General features: G+C 34.9%; 1 protein-coding gene across 12 annotated transcripts in view; it reads right to left on the reverse strand.

Moving 5' to 3' along the window:
- The window catches only part of NFIB (nuclear factor I B), a 188,242-nt gene that overhangs the window by 21,596 nt on the left and 149,642 nt on the right, over positions 1 to 17,004 (reverse strand). For 5 of the 12 annotated variants that reach the window (XM_072031740.1, XM_072031745.1, XM_072031743.1 and 2 more), the window contains exons 9-10: positions 10,985 to 11,150; positions 7,291 to 7,373 (exon numbers count right to left, since the gene is read on the reverse strand). The exons of 4 other annotated variants lie outside the window; for them this stretch is intronic. In XM_072031740.1, coding sequence (XP_071887841.1) covers positions 7,291 to 7,373; positions 10,985 to 11,150 — 249 coding nt within the window. The remainder of the gene's footprint in view (positions 1 to 7,290; positions 7,374 to 10,984; positions 11,151 to 17,004) is intronic. 3 more of the 12 variants (XM_072031741.1, XM_072031746.1, XM_072031744.1) reach the window with 1 other exon arrangement.

A 17,004-nucleotide genomic window follows, 5' to 3' on the forward strand; every position in this document is an offset into this window, starting at 1 on the left:
AAAATCCCAAACTCCCAAACTTAGTGTTACCAAATCATTTTTTGCCCTTAGGTATAGCTCAGAAACATGGCAGTTAGTTTGCAATAGAACCTGGTTGCATTTGCCATATGGGGAAAACAGTTTACGTTACATTTTAGTAAAATCAGCTACTACACTAACCTGTGATATTCTGCCCACAGTCTGAATGAAAGCTTTTCATATGTACAGTTAATATATTAAAGTTATCACACCAAAAAAAAAAAAAAAAAAAAAAAAAAAAAAAAAACAACAGAAAAAGATCCAGGATGTCATTTTAAATCTATTTCAAAAATGGTAGAAATAACATAGTTCATATAAAGTCATATATGATGCAACACTTATACAACTAAATCCTGACATGGTAATTATAGAACATACACCTTTTATACATGCTGTAGACCCATTATATACACATGTATAGGAAGATTTATGCTGGACCAAATCTACAGTTATTGTAAGTGAAGCACTATTCACTGAACCAGTAGTGTCTTCTTGTTGTGCTGAAAATGACACAAACCACTGCAAGTCTGCCTGATAACCACTTCTATGACAAGCCTAGGACTGCATCAGTTGCACTGTAAACCATCTTCCCTGTGTTAAAAACTATTGCTCTGCATTTTTCTGCCAGCTTACATAGCTGCCATGTTGTCTCTAAAAGGTAACCTGCCAGGAAAATCTTTTTTTCCACCATCAAATAAAGTTTCCTCTCACAAATCACTCCTGTTTGGAGACCAGGATGTCTAAGAAAACAGGCCAGGATTTAGAAATATACATTTGAAAGTATTTGGACATATCTCTTTCACATACTACATCTGCATCCCTCACGTGTGTTGAGTGCTTTCTGTGGAAAAAGGCTGGAAAAGCTTAAAAGACCTCTATGAGCTCTGGCTTCATGTGATAGAAGAAGACATCTACTTACAACTGCACCTGGAAGGCTGCTTTTGGAGGACATCCAGGCAGTACAGTAGGGAAAGCCTGGGAGCATAGATCTGTCTCAAGTACCTAGCTTTGGAAGGATATAGGGCAATTCAGTACAGTATTTTGAGTGCTATGTGTTGTCTGGAGTCATACTGAAAGCTTTCTGGCCAGATGTAGTCCTCAGAGTTGGTTGACCTCTAAAAGTATGCCACAGTGTTATCTGGAGATGAGAAGGCACATTCAGTCTCATCTACAATTATCCACCTAAAAGAGTTTTGGTGCAGGAAATGTGAAAGGGAGAGGCAGGAAACTACTTGCAGGTAACTTGAGAAAACTTAGATTTCTCAGTAGAGGGACTTAGGAAATAGTCCCCATGAGACAGTTAATACTGAAAAACACTGACTTTTTCAAAAATATACTGTGGATGCAAAATAAATGACCTGATTTTGCATGTGGCATGGTAAAAAGTCTTTTGTAGAAGTCCTCTGGAAGTGGCCTTCACTTCAGTCCCACGGCTTTGCCATTTTCAGACAGGCAAGCAACGATAACACCTTCTATCCACAAAACATTGTCAATGACTTTTTATTTTTCTCTCACCTAACCATGGAGAAGAAAGAACATGGATCTGTATGCTGAGGAGAAAAAGGATGTCCAGCTTTGCAGTAGACCTGGAAACCTCACATGCAGCCTAACCTTTCCCCAATGTGTGGAGCTGCAGCAGTCTCTCACCCTGGGATATATCGTTACTTACAAAGTAGCAGGGAGCTCAAAGTCTGCACTAACAACTACCTGGCATGCAAGTATTTCTCGCATTTATAGGAGACATTGCTACTCCCTTACCCACCTCAGCAGTGTCATGGGCAGGAACTAAAGGTCCACGCAACAGCACAGCAATAGAACAAGTGCTTCTCCTAACTCTGCCACTTGCCTGAAAGTCATCCCACCCCCCTACTCCTGTTTTGCCCTCTGTAAAATGCCAGAGGAGTGATTTTGTTTTGCACTTTCCAGTGCTTTGAGACATACTGTTGTGAAGCTCTAGCCAAGAGACAGACTTCGCTATAACCACCCTTTCAGTTTAAATTGGGCACCTTCCAAGTACAACTACCCTGCAGAGTTTTAAGTATGCAAATCCTATGTACATTATGATCCCATAGTCAACAGCTCAAACTTTAAGCATAGACTGAATAATTTTAGGGGTTAATATTTAAGCAGGTTTTGTATTCTCCTATTGAAAAGGTGACCCATCAAAGAAAAACGTTCATTCCAAGCTCCTGTAATCACTAGAGAAAGTAAATAAGTATTCTAGAAAGTGTAATTGGAGACGCTGCTATAGTTTTTATTAGTTTAAAAAAAAAAAAAAAAAGCCAACATAAAAACGAACATTTGCATATTGTCATTGTTTTTACTGAAACTTCCTTTAAATGTGTTTCCTTTTCAGCAAGCATATGTGAAAAATGACCTCTTATCCATTTACATACCTCCGTGGTGGTCATGTGACCAAGTTTTACGTCAAACTGTCAATTATGATAAGGGACACAATAAGAACAGCTTAAGTGTTGATAACCTGTTTCCTGGCTTTACTGGGAAGTTCTGTTTAAGAGTCCACTTGCGTTCTTCTTTCAGCCCTCTGCTGAAAGCAAAAGTAACATCCACCCAAAACATTTTAAAAACAGATACTCTGTTTTCAGTGGACCTTTGAGTTTACAACTTCCATGATGAATAGTATGAAGAGAATTCCATTTTGAACTGTGGGATTCAGTAACTAAAGGATGCATCTGGTAAGAACAACTTCCTACAAAAAAGGCAGGCTACTCTGGCAGTAGAAAACAGCTTTTTACAGACCTGAAGTGTTTCTTCTTATTATATATATTGCAAATGTTTCACTCATAAATGTCAAAGCTGCATGACAATCATGCATAACATATAGCACACCCAGAAACTTCAATCTCTATCAGAAACCATGCCATTGTATTAATTATTGCATGGTATCAAGGAGTTTATTAGTTCCTTGACAATTGGACCAGCATTAGCTACTACAGTGTACTGTGACATTTTAGAGTGACATTTTAGAGTCTGTTTTCACAGACCTTAATAACTAACCTGTTTATCTATATTTCCCAATGTAAAATAGAACCACAATCACCCATAACAGGCTCCAGAGTTCATTAAAAAAAAAAAAAAAAAAAACTTATTATTTGTGAACATAGTTATCTGTACTTCCAATAAACACAAACGTCTGTCTGTCTATCTACCCATCCATCCATCTTTTCACATGGTTTTCACAGGTAAAGTCCATGACTACTATTTCTAGTAACATCCCAACTTTAGAGAAAGAAACAATATCAATCTGTATGTAAACATCTATAATTTCAAGAACCTAATAAGTTCACAAAATTGAGAACAGTAACACAAAGCTATAGAAATGTCATAACCAGGAGAATTCTTCTCATTAAGATTTTTGTTACTGAACTAATGATCTCTATATCAAAATCATATAGCCACAAGAATAGAGACACAACTTGTAAAAAGTTGAATTTGATGAAGTTACCACAATTTGTTGCTTCTTCCTCTAATATAGTCTTAGAAACCATAGATCTTCAGTGTAGATGCATAGATAAACTGTGAGCAAAAGTGTGGGGGAGTGGAGGATGGGGGTGAGGAAGGTGTTCCCTACCATTATGAAGATTATCTCACCTTTCTTTTATGCATAGTTCAGTTAAGATGTTTTTCAGCACGGATAATGAGCACCAGGCACTACATTCAACTTCATAAAATAGACCCACCAACCATCAAAAGCAAAATTAAGCAAAACAGTCTCAATCAGGTACTAGTTCCTATCACTTCCCTTTCCTCTGCCTATAGTTCCATTCCTGCAGTGGCATTAATAACACTTAAAAATATTCAGAAGCTGTTGCTGAGTTGAGTAAAGCAACCCAAGTGGTCATAAGTGATTTATAATAGGCATTTCTGGGGAGCTGTTGTGACATGATTTTCTACAACAAAATGCTAACACATATGTGACTCTCTAGCTGCCACTCAAGCAAGAGATTTGTTTAGTAACTGTTAGTGTCAGAGTATAGAAATACCTGGCATTTCAAGTCAGGTAACAGGAAGACCTACCAGCAGTTACAGCTGAAATCAGTCTGCGTTATTATAATTCCTCATTAGAGCCTTGTCTTCCTAACTATCAACACAGCATGCTAAGTAACGCATGCAACAGAATATTTTTCACTGTATCCAAACTGTTCCCATAAATGCAATTGTGGATTGTCTTTCAAAATTTTATTTAGTGCTTCCCATCTAAACATGAATATTCCAGGCAGGTTATGCTATAAATTGTTTATTGGAAGTTCTAGCAAACTATCACTTTGCCAGAAGACTTTGTGTTAAGTACACGTTACAAACTGTAGATGTAACTTTTGAATTTATTGTGATTACTGTACCTTAAGTAGGCTATATCCTGGTTCTATTTAACAACAACAGAAACGTATTCAACAGTACATGCCAATATTTCTCATAACCAAAAAAAATAAATCTTCATAAAGACTCCTCCAATTAAGTAAAAAATGTAGCAGTGACAATATTTATTCTTGAAGGGTCAATGTGCATTACAGGGTACAGTGAATGTTTAAAGGACCTTTCTGGAACTAAAACCATTGGCTTTCTAATTTAGAATTTCTCTCAGCTAACACAGAATGATTGATTGTCTTTATTTCATGTACCCCTTGATTTTCCTTTCCATTCATCATGAGCTGCTTTAAAGCAAATGCATTTAAAACCTGCCACAAGAAGAGTGGTCTCTTAAATTGTTGTAAAGTAATGAAAGGACATAGTAAATCAATCTTATTTCTGCCTTACCAAAGGATAACCTTTACTCCATTGAAGTTGTTTAGACAATTTCAGTGCTCAACCTCACTTTCTGGGTAATAAACATATATGGCACCATCACCTCTGAAATCTCTTTATCATTTAAGTGGGTAAAGGTGACTAATTTATTAGAAACATATATTTGCACTTACATGTTTGTATTTACCCACTTGAAAAAGTTTTGTTATTAAAGTTTACTGTTCCTTCAGATAGTTTAAAACAGTACACACTATTCCCTAATTTTATATATATTACTTGTGTAACAATGCACACACACACACATCAAACACACTCAGGCAAGCGTACATATATATTCATTGCATAAGTTAGAAAATAATAAAAAAAATCACAACAAAAAGGAAAACATGGCACAATTTTTCAATTTACTATATGTCTCAATTAATATAACTAGAGTATGAAGCTATGTGCTTCAGAAGGCAGAACTCTGGTTTTGCACAGTGGCATTGAAGAATTTTTCTGTTTATGAAATGTATGCAAGACCTAATTTATTTTCCCCTTTCACCTACACCATCTGGCCACACATTTCACCATGAAAGGGAGTATAAGACATGGTGCATGTAAACACCAAAGACTGTGATGGCCCCTGAGGTCCCTCTTACTTTTATGTTCCTATGACACTGCTAAAATCTCCATATTTATTTCATTCTATGCAAGGCAAAAATATATAGGAGATGCATGAAATAAGCATTATATAATGTATGTGTTATGAGCTCAGCCAAGAGAAAATTAAATGTGTTTCTGCTAACTTCTGGGCATGCAAAAAGTTTGTAACTCTTTTGATGAACTTGGAAAAAGGTAGAGTGGGTTTAAGCAATAGCAATTTTTAGGGGGAAAAAACGTGTCTATACACATGTAGTGAAAAATTTTTATTTTTTTTTTCGCACATCCATAAATTAACTGGATGTCACAATTTTCAAAGGATACTGCTTAAGACATCACATGGAAAAAAAAATAATCCAAAAGCTACATTGCACTGCTTAAAAAGAGATATCTTAGGTATGTTTCAAGATACAATAAATTATATTTTGTGATATTGTATATCTGTCAACAAGAGCCATGTTATAGTAATTATAAAAAATTTCATAATACAAAAACCTTTGAGAGGCTAACAAAAAAAAAACAAAACCAAAAAACAAAAACCAACCAACCAACCAAACAAACAAACAAAAAAAAAACCACCAGAAAAATTACTGAAAAATCAATGGCTGGCAAAACCACTAATTGTCATTTGGTATTTTCATAAATGTGGACAGATGTTTCCAGTTAGGTCTCAGTGGTTAAAAAAAGCTGGCAAAGTGTCAGCTATCTTGAATAAACTATCATCTTTATGATTTTCTCTGAACTCTGCATGTGGTGACCTTTAAAACGGCCATACTGCCACCTTGCCATGGGAGTGGGTAGGGATAGGGAGTTCCAGACGAAGCACACATCAGCTATATCATGGCAAACCAAGAAAAGGTAGGTTTTACTCAAAAATGAAACAGGTATGTGTACCAGCAGTTGACAGGAACCTGAGACTGAGAAAAATATACAGTACAATAAATACCGAGGACTATTTAACAGCCCCTTTGTTACTGCCATATTTTTTTCCTTACACGCTGTTAATTTCAAACTACTCTACTGTTAAGATCTAGGAGTGACACAAAAACACATAATAAAATATGTTAAATTTCTGAAGATCCCAAATATATTCCTGTTACTAGCAACATAGGTTTTCTGTATGTGCATGGCCTTGCTATTGGTTACAGATAATTTGTTTGTAAACCATCATTAATCTCGGCTGCATATTTTCACAGTTTGGGTAAACACTTCATTTGCATTAAATTTACAGCATTAATGAGATGTGAAATTTAAAATGCTGCTTGAAACATAAATGATGTAAAAAACTAGAAATATGTTTTTATCATGTTTGAGATCAGCAGACCAATGTACGCCTATTACTCCAGAAATGGTGATGTGTTGCACTGAGAATTTGGTTTTATAACTAATTTCCTAGAAATAAAATAGATTTTTTTCTAAACATCTGCAAAAAATATAGCTTGAGAATTTTAAGTTGGACATTTCCCTTTAGAAATTTTGCTTAATTTATTTTGAAATGTTTATTTTTTCCTTATAGACCTCATTCTCACTCCTAAAATTGGGATTACTATGTTGTGAGAAAAGAATAAGGAAATACTAGTCCACACAGTTTTGCTAAAGTTTACATGTATGAGCTCTTGAAAAATGGAGCAATTGGAATAAATATGATAAGAAGTTCCTTAAGATGTCACAATTCCAATAAATAAAGTATATGCTAAATTCATGTTTCTTAAATGATTCAGTTTTGGTTTGAGTAAACTGCATCTTCAGATGACAAATACTAAAACCTTTAAGATCTTATTCTAATCCAAGATAACAGTGGCAGCATGTAGAAAGATAATATATAAAGCTTCTCTATATCGTTACACCTATGTGAAACTTGCCCACCTGTTGCTGGTGTAGGAAGGATGGGTCTCTTGGGCTTAGTCCCACATATCGATTGGCTTGGGATGTGCCTGAGGCTGTGTAGGCTGATTAAGGAAGAACAGAACAGATTGATAAAAATACCGACCTATCATAACTATTACCCTGTGCAGGTACAGTACAAATATGAGAGATCCAGAGTTATGATTATGCAAAATATAGGATGTGTCTGTTTTTTCTTAATTTAAGCTTTAATAGAATGCAAAAGAAAAGTTGGGCCAAAGTCAGAAAGGCACATGAAAATTCCTATAAATGTCAATGGAAACTGCAGGTAGAAATCACAGTGTTCATTCCCATTATAAAAAAGTTTTTCTGCTTAACATATATATATATATATACATATATAAGTAATCAAATGAAGTATGTTTCTGAAAGAATTACAAGGCTGATTCTCATTTGCATGACAACTGTCTAAGGCAGTGATTAAATCATTGGGATTACTATGATGTGAGAAAAGAATAAGGAAATATAAGTCCACACAGTCTTGCTGTTGTGAATGCCCATCATGAAGTTTTAAGAGAACAACAAAAAATAGAAGTTCAGCTAGTGGGGTAGCATGACATTATTCTTTAGAGTCCTTTGGAAGAAGGACACAATGTGATCAGTATTTTCATGAGTGAGAGCTAACTTTTACTGTGCAAGATAATATTAAATATTCATCTCTGTTATGCATCAGGGAACAACATTTTTGCAGATGGGGGACAATTTAGGGAAGTCTCTTGCTTCTCTGCTACAGAAACTTAAAGAAATCCACTTCTGAGGTGTAAGAGGATGTAGGCGATGCTGGGATTAGTTACACAATATGGATCCTTCATCTGTAGGTCACATTCCTCTCTGGTTTCTGTTGGTAATCCCTGAAGGCAGTGGCCTTCTCATGGCTTTTGGTGGCACTTATGAAACAGGGTATGTGATTTTACTCCACTCTGGTGTGGAGATGTCCACTCTGCGACTTGCAAAATTATTGCTTGGAAACTTGCTAGCAGACAAAGCATAACTAATAAAACTGAACAGACAAACCAGTGAGGACGTAGATGAGAGTAGTTACTAAATATTTCCATTAATATTACAGTCATATTGCATATATAAGCAAATTACATCTGTTTAAAAATAATAATGGTACTGCCTTTCTGTAATAAAAAGGCTTTATTTAAAAACTTTATTGAAAAACTACCATAAAAATAATGAATCAGATAGTAGAAAGAATTTATGGTGGAAACCACAAGGCTTCCCAAATATTATCAAAATTTGCTGTTCTCATTTAAAATAATTCTGCTGTTACATTTCAGAATGAAATGCAGTGCTAATCATTTGTCATTTTCGTCTCATAAGACTGAATAATAATGATAACTTGTTGGGCAAGCATATGTTTCATATATGTTTTGATCAATCAATAAGTTCTTGCAAATAAAAGTAAAATTATGCCTTAAAACAATTTAGCATATTAATATTTCCTGTGACAGGTATATTAAGATTGATAATGTGATCTGTATAGATTCATATATAATTTCTGTATTAGTAGAGTGTGATCCCTTATTTATGCAATTTTCTTCATCAGCAAGCCAAGAGAACTTTTCCCTTCAACCCAAGTCATCAAACCAGTTTTAAAAGGTTTTACAAGGTAGGTGCACAACTGCACTGCTCTCAGAAGCACAGCATGCTGAACATGTAGCATGCCATTTTGTGCAGAATTGGCACATTCTATTTAAAATTCTACAGTTTTTTTCTTATTATTATTTACATGCTCTAGTGGAAGACATTGGATCTTTAGGCAAAAAGTTGCTTAGGTACTTCTGTGGAAGCATGAAGATTCAAATATAACATGGAAGCATTATTTCAAATACTGAAGCAGAGATTTTCTAAGGTTCACAGGGTAATTTGAGTGCCTAAGTTCCAATGAAATTCAAAAGAAACTGAACGACAACTTCATTTGAAAATATAGTCCAAATTTTCCCATTACTAGTGGGACAATAATTAATGAACAGATTAGCTTTGCTTTCCTGTAGTAATCACTAATATAGTCAGATTACCAGCCAGCATCCCAGTGCAGACTTGACACAGTATTTGTTCTTTTTACCATTTGTTTTGGAGACTTTGACCTCATCTGAGTGAGGCATATATTTGGGTCAGGCACACTTGTGTCAAACAGGAAAAAGGTTGAAATCATGAATATTTGAAACTATGCATGAACTTGATTTTCTCACCTATTCTAGACCAAAAATTTAGAGCAACAGCTTCTAAACTTCTTAAGGTTTGCTGCTAAAATTAACTCTTCTCAAGAAGTACAAGAACTGCACCATATGCCACCAGACAGGGGACACTGTACAACTTAACCCTGTAACAAATTTTCTGCTATACTAAAAGAACAGATAAAACACTTCCACAAATCTATCTATGTATTTCTATGTATTCTCTTATCTATGTATTTTTATAATTAAGCAGTAATTTGTACAGAAGTTACTTCTAACCTTTTATAATAAACACATAACCAGTTTAACTTTAAATCTTGAACACATATGCATTAAGTCTCATCTTTTCTTCCTGTTCTAATCAGATGGTTCAAAATAGTATATATACTTAAAAATAAAATAAAAATGTTTATGGTCTCAGTTAATGGCAATCCAAAAGTTAGGAACTAGATTCACAGTTCAGACACTAAATGATTCTAAAGTGAGTCATTTAAAAGTAATGATGCTAAGGACATTCATATTATTAATGAATGGTGACTTTTCTTCCAAATCATATGATCCTTGTCTACCGAATCATATGATCAGAAGTGTTTCCTAAAAATCTTCACATCTAATAAATACTGGCAACACATCTCCAGTCAAAATAAAAGTTCAAAGACAACAGATATGGAAAAGATTATGAAAAGACAGTCTGATGCATCATTGAGCATAAGATGAATAATTAAAAAAGTTACCCTATGTCTAGCTATATCTTTGTTCTTATGTCCAAAATTGCAGTTCCATTGACAAAGATAGGATAAATAATATGGTCTTGAACTTATAGTAACAGAGCTTAAAACTTTAAAGCTATTTATTTATTTATTTAATATAAATAATATTTATATTTATTTAATATAAATAAATAAATAAATAAATAAATAAAAGATCAGTGAATATACCATCCAGTGCAAAAATGACAAGGAATTAAATTTTTCTTTTGCCACATCATTTATTTTTGCTAACAATGACACAACCTATATCAGCTTGCAATTTTCATAGCTCGGATTCAGTATGCATTGAAATAAGGCTTGATTTCTGTAGGAAAGCTCATTGAGGAGCAAATTATCCAATCTCTGTTTGGAATTCCATCTGTGGGTCATTGTAATACCTTTCTGTCTCGGTGTGCTTCTCAATGTCTTTACAACGTCCACCTTAGATGAAAGATCATGTTTTCTTTTTCTTGAATAGTGGTCAAATACGCAGACTTTTCCCTTTCATTTTGGTTGTCATGTCACAAGTATTTATTCATGTAACATGATAACATTAGTTAAAATTTGGAGAGGAAAAGCTTGCAGTTGGATCACATATTTGCTCTCCATGTAAATGATGAGCATCCTCTTGGTCAAATAGTAGGAAAAGGCACCTTTTTCTGGCCTCAATTTGGTAGATTGAATCTTCGATGGACATTTTTTGTTTCCTAGAGAAATACTTACTGGTTGCTGTAGGTGAAGATGCCTCACCTTCAGTGGATGTAGTGATGGGTTTAGTATCTGTCATGGTCAGGGTCACAGGTCGCACCGCACTGTGATGGGGAGAGGGTGCCAAAACTGGAGTAAAATGGCCAGGCACTTTCCCTACTACTTGACCACTGCTGTTAGGCTACAAAACAAAACCAAAAGAATTCCTTGTGAAACAAACATATTGTGTTTAAGGAACCTACCCACCTATCTTAGGGTTTTTCAGAATGCCCATCACTGTAGTACCTATTTGCTGGAATGTGCTTTTTTAACAAATCTATGTACTTCTATTAAATCTTTTCATTATGCAGCAGAGCCCTCCACAGATAGGTATTATGTACATAAAAGCAGTACCTTTTGGTGAGTTTTCTTTCTCTCTGGGTGCAGAATATATCTGACCGTTTCAAAATATAGTTGCTGTTCATGCAGTGGCTGTGGACCATACTAAGTCCCATGACAGCAGGATTAAATTGAGCAGGCATAGGCCATGATGTACTAAATATTAAGAGCAAATGAATGATGCAAAACCTCTATTTTCACATGCCATACCACCCTGGCTTGGAGAGTAACCAAGACTTGACCACAGTTGTCCACAGAGATTATACATACTGGAAGGCTAACTAATAATTCATTTTTGAGAGTAGGGGAGAGGGTTAGGATACAACTCATTGTATTGCATACATCATAACCTCTGGCCAAAAGCCACCTACCAAAAGGCATCCTACACAGAAGTGTGTCACAATGGAAACTTTGCAAGTTCAGGCTGTAGTCAACAAAGCCGCCTCTTTCAGAGATCAATTCACAGTATGTACAAAAGGAGGTCTGCATGTGACTTTATGGTACAGGTCATTAGGGTAATATTTTACATTCTGCATATAGGCACGTCTGAATTTGGCAATGTTCACTGCTAAATGTATATATTTATACAATGTTTGAACATGCCTTAGACATTCTGCAGTACATTAAACACTCCGCTGGTAAATAACTTGCAGCAAAAATCAGCAAGTAATCTAGTATTTTTAGTCGTACCTGAAAACTTTTGTTTTAAACTGTGTGCTCTGTGAATCATAGGTTTTTTTAAAATACAGGCAAACAAAATGAAATTTACTGGGAATCTTATTATCAGAAGGATATTTTCAAATTTGAGATAACTCAGAAAAGAAATGGACTGATAAAGAACTTGATTCAACTGATTCAAGGAAAGGTTAAAAGAGGTAAGCATGGCTACAGTAATGAAATAATAACTGTGAGCTGAGATGATTACTGCAAGTACGTGTAGAGTATAAACACACAGAAGAGGAAGGAATTATTTGAAAAGAACAGGAAGTATAAACCAGGGGTAATGGAACGAAAGGGAGAAGGAGGAAATTTAAAATGAATAACAGGAAAAACTTCCTGGCAGTATGATCTATTAGACTTTGCAAATGCCCCCAAAGGAGACAGAGCCTCATTCTTTAGAACATCTAAAAGTAAAGTAGAAGAAAACACTGGCAAGTATAAGCATAAATGGAGACCAATCCTATATTCACAGGAACATTGAGTGATTAGCAGATTAATTTCCCCTATAAAATGATAATGATTTATGAGTAATAATAATAAATTAAAAATAAACCAAACTGGGTATGAATGAGAAAGGGCCAACAAACTACTCCCAAATTAATCTAATTCTACTACTACAAAATGAAAAAAATTGCCTCCAAAACACAACTATGAGGTGGCTCAAAGGAGCCATACAGTTCCAAGATCATGTAAATATATGAATTGGATGGTATTTACCACTTTTCATTAATGTTCCTAATTGCTTAAATTGAAAAGTTATTACTAGGATTTTCATAATGGGTGGGTGAATGAGAGTCAGCTGTCAAAGAAGTTTCAAAATAAGAAAGCAGCACTGATTCAAAGGAATGTCAATAATTTTACATTTTAAATTTCTAGATAACTGGTATGTTACCAAGAGTTTTATTCACTGGGTGAAACTTAATACTTATACATATTTTCTTTTGTTATATACACTTGAAATGAAAACGAAATGTGGCAGAATATACAAAAAACAACTTCTAGAGAATAGAAAAAATGTGCTCTAAAAATTTACTCAATATCTGCTACAAATTAAATCTTTATATTACAGCAAATACATAAAATTAAGTGCCGATATGTTTATTTCTTTGAGATCCATCACAGCAGTGGTTTAGGGATTATTTATCTTATGGGCTCTATTTTAAACACCCAACACCCCTAAAACTAGGGGTCTTATTGACCAGAATTCTGTCTCTACTTGCCTTAGAAGAAAGTGAAAATGTTAACTGACAAATTTGTAAAATCTCTAAGAATTACACAACTTGCTCTGCTTTCGACTGGACCTTTGGTATGTTTCTGGGAAGCCTGCCATAGCGGTAAGCCCCCTCTCCTCCTGGGCAGCCATGCCATCCATGTAGTCTGATGGAAGTCTCAGTTGCATCTGGTGGCTCCCAGGTGGAGTCACAGTCCAGTGACAGAAGGATGCTTAGTTCATGTGGTATGCTAGCATACCCCAGAAACAACTGTGATTCTCTTACTAAAATGATCAGCTTTTATTAGAAACTACGAAAGAAGATTCCAAGGAATTTATGGATTAAAACAGCCAGTGTCATCAGCTTCCAAAAGCAGCTCTGTCTCCAAAGCCAGACTCAAATTAATTAAATGGACACAGCTGGAGTCCAGGACAATTTACAGCAATGTATCACCTTCTACTGTTCCCTAGTGATCCCAGTCAATAGGAATGCAATGGCTCACATGGACTCCAGCTTAGTCCATGTATATATGGTCCAAAACAGCAAACCTTTTCCTTCCTGAATTACAAGAAAAAATCCATTCTTATTTAAAACAATATTTTCCCTACAAAACAGCAGTGCAATACATCTCCCCACTTAATCAAAAATAAGGGTGAAATCCTGTCCTTTCTGAAATGTGTGAGGAATTTTCTAGCAATTTTAGTGGATATGGTTTGTGACATCCCAAGTAACTACATTTCTATTACTTTTTTTTTTTTAATTATGTTATTAAATGGTAGCTATTGTTCCCTATCTGTGCTAAATGCAAAACTGAGTAAAGACATAATACAGGGAAACCAGGATCTGTTATTTCTAAACAGAAAAATCAAACAAAACTCCAAAGAAAAAGGAAAACTTGTTACTTTAGTAAGTTTACTCCTTATGGTGCTAACATTTCAAAGTCTGACTGTACTTTAGATTTCAAATGGAATTATAACTTATCTACCTCTTAACAGTCTTATTAAATATTATCACATTTCCCTAAGTACCTTCTGTCTGCACTATATCATTTATTCTACTTTTATTTTTGTAGTCTCTGACATCTATTCCCTTCCTTTTCTAAGTACTTAATCTCTGCTTTCACATTTGTATCAAAACATCTGATTTGAAATTTTGCATTAATGTCAAGTACTGCATATTGCAGTAACTGTTCACGTGCTACTGCTTGACAAGCAAGGTAGTACAGGAAGGGATAGGTGACAGAGCTTGGTGCACCATGTCTAACTTCCCTTTCATACCAAATGCTTCCTGTATTTAAACATTAAACTAAACTCAGCTGTAGGTAAGTGAATAACTTTCAGGACTTCTACATATATAATTCTTCTTCAAAAAACTGCTCAGCAATTTTTCAGGTGTGAACAAAGGTTTTCCATCTACCACAACTTGTCATGAGAAATGGCATATGTGAAATTCTCTTAATACTTCGGTGTGTTTCTTAGGTGTGTTATATTTGAAAACAGAATGTTTGAAAAAGCCCTGTACTCTCTCAAATTCTGTTACTCCTAACAAACCTTCTTGAACATTCATACTTGTCTTTCTTGCTTGCAGTGAGCAACAGCGAAGCAGTTATAAGTACTATTGTTTAAGTTACTGTAATTAGTTTGCAGCCTAAGATTATGAAATAATCTTAAATAAACAGATAATTTAATTGTCTCAGAGTTATTGTTTAGGCCTGTCTTCAGGCTCACACTGACACTGCTGCATTGATTTACTGCATTGACACTGCTCATCTCACACATATGTAGTTATCTTTGCAAACACAAAACGAAAGGCTTTTAAAATAAAAGTCTAGATAGTGAAGCATGGAAATTGATAGTGGTACAAGCTCAAGAAGACAAGCTTTCCTGGACATCTCAAGTCCTCTGTCCCACTTTAAGGTTTTGTTGAAAAGTGAGAGCTCCTTTGTGCTGAAATAGCCCTCGTAAATTCATTATTCATAATTTTATTAAAAACTGGGTGCTAGAAAACAATTCTGTGACCTCTTCCTGTTTTAACTTTTGCAGTTCTGTCAAAAGGTATTTTAGCATATAAACTACATATCTATTTGAACAGTATCCACTTAAATTACTAGTTCAAATATTTATAGCACATCATTTAACATAACATAATTTTGTCCTTAATACAAGTTCTAGGCTTTAGTTCTAATTTTCTTTGAAGAGATTCTTCACACTAATGCATTACAGGTGAAAAATCAACTGTTACCATCAACTAGGGCATCAATATATCTATATAATGGATTCACAAACAGAACTATTATGCCTAAGGCATAAACCTCAAACAAATTGCAGGAAGAAAGCTGTACCAGATAAACAAACTGTGCAGTTGAAAATGAGAAGGAAAGAGGCAACTACAATGGCCATGTAGCCCCAGTTTATGCAGGTAAACATAATTTTACTGTTGGACTAGAGGCTAATTTGATTTTTAGATGTGTTACATTTTCCAGATTTTTAATATCATAGTACATGTATCTTGAATTACAACAGATTAACCCATTTATGTGCCCAGAGCCACAGGTTATATTCACTGTCATAAATGTAGTATTACTGTAGAATAATCAGGCAGTTAATATCTGATTGTCTGTACTACACACAATTTCAGTTAATCCTTATGTCTGAAGTCTGAACAGAAATTTTGAACAGATATGAATATGGGCATTATTCAAATCAGGATTTATTGCAGCTGTTTTCACTGCTAGGATTTTATTAACAGATTTATAATTAGTATTCTGATTTATAATCAGAATATTTATATCATAAATCATATATGATTTATTATCAGAATAAAATAAATTCTGATTTATAATCAGAAGTCAGTCAACTTCCTCTCAGATCTGTTCACAGATTTTCCCAAATGCCTGTACATTTATACTGGAGGTTTTTAATTATACATGTATGTCCAGTGGTAATGAATATCACTCCAAAATCCCATCATAGAGTACTTTTGAGACCACTGATTGAATTAATTCTGCTGATGAAGCTGTAGAAGCTGTTCTACACATTTTGCTCCCCTGCTCATATACAAAATATTTTGTTTTAAAAGTTGTCCACTGGGCACATCTGTGAACCTGAAGTTCATAACTGATAAATTCTGTCAGAAAGCCCATGCCATTGTGGTCTGTGATTATCTACAGGGGGTTATGGATGTTTCAGAAAATCTACAAGAAAAAGGACGTGGAAGACTTACACAACTGGAGGTTTTATATAGGACACACTAATATTATGCCACCTGTACCCATCCAATGTCTTGCATGGGAGATAGCTCAATGGTACAGGAGACAGTTTCAACAAATGTGTGGAAGACGTATCCCCAAGATATTACCTATCTGAGTAATACAACAGTGTCTTTAATAATCTGCAAAATACGAAATTTTGATGATTTGCTGCCATTGAGACTGTAGAAGATACTGTAGGGAAGTTTCTCCTCATGTTGAAACTCATAGATTGCATAATGTACTTGTTAGAAGCATGGCTGTGCAGACTTCTTTTATCCCCCCCTCTTCTTTTTCTCCTATTGGACAACATGGTCACAACAGAAACATATTTTTCCCTTTTATGTGCTCCTCACAACTTTTCTTAAGGATGTATCTCAGTGAAGTTTCCATATCCTTGCAATATCTCAATAAATGATTGCTGCAACACATCCTACACAGACCTCACTGGGAGATCCCACACAAAAGCTTCAGGTGGT

Source organism: Anas platyrhynchos, chromosome Z (genome assembly GCF_047663525.1).
Source record: "Anas platyrhynchos isolate ZD024472 breed Pekin duck chromosome Z, IASCAAS_PekinDuck_T2T, whole genome shotgun sequence".
Classification (NCBI taxonomy): domain Eukaryota; kingdom Metazoa; phylum Chordata; class Aves; order Anseriformes; family Anatidae; genus Anas; species Anas platyrhynchos.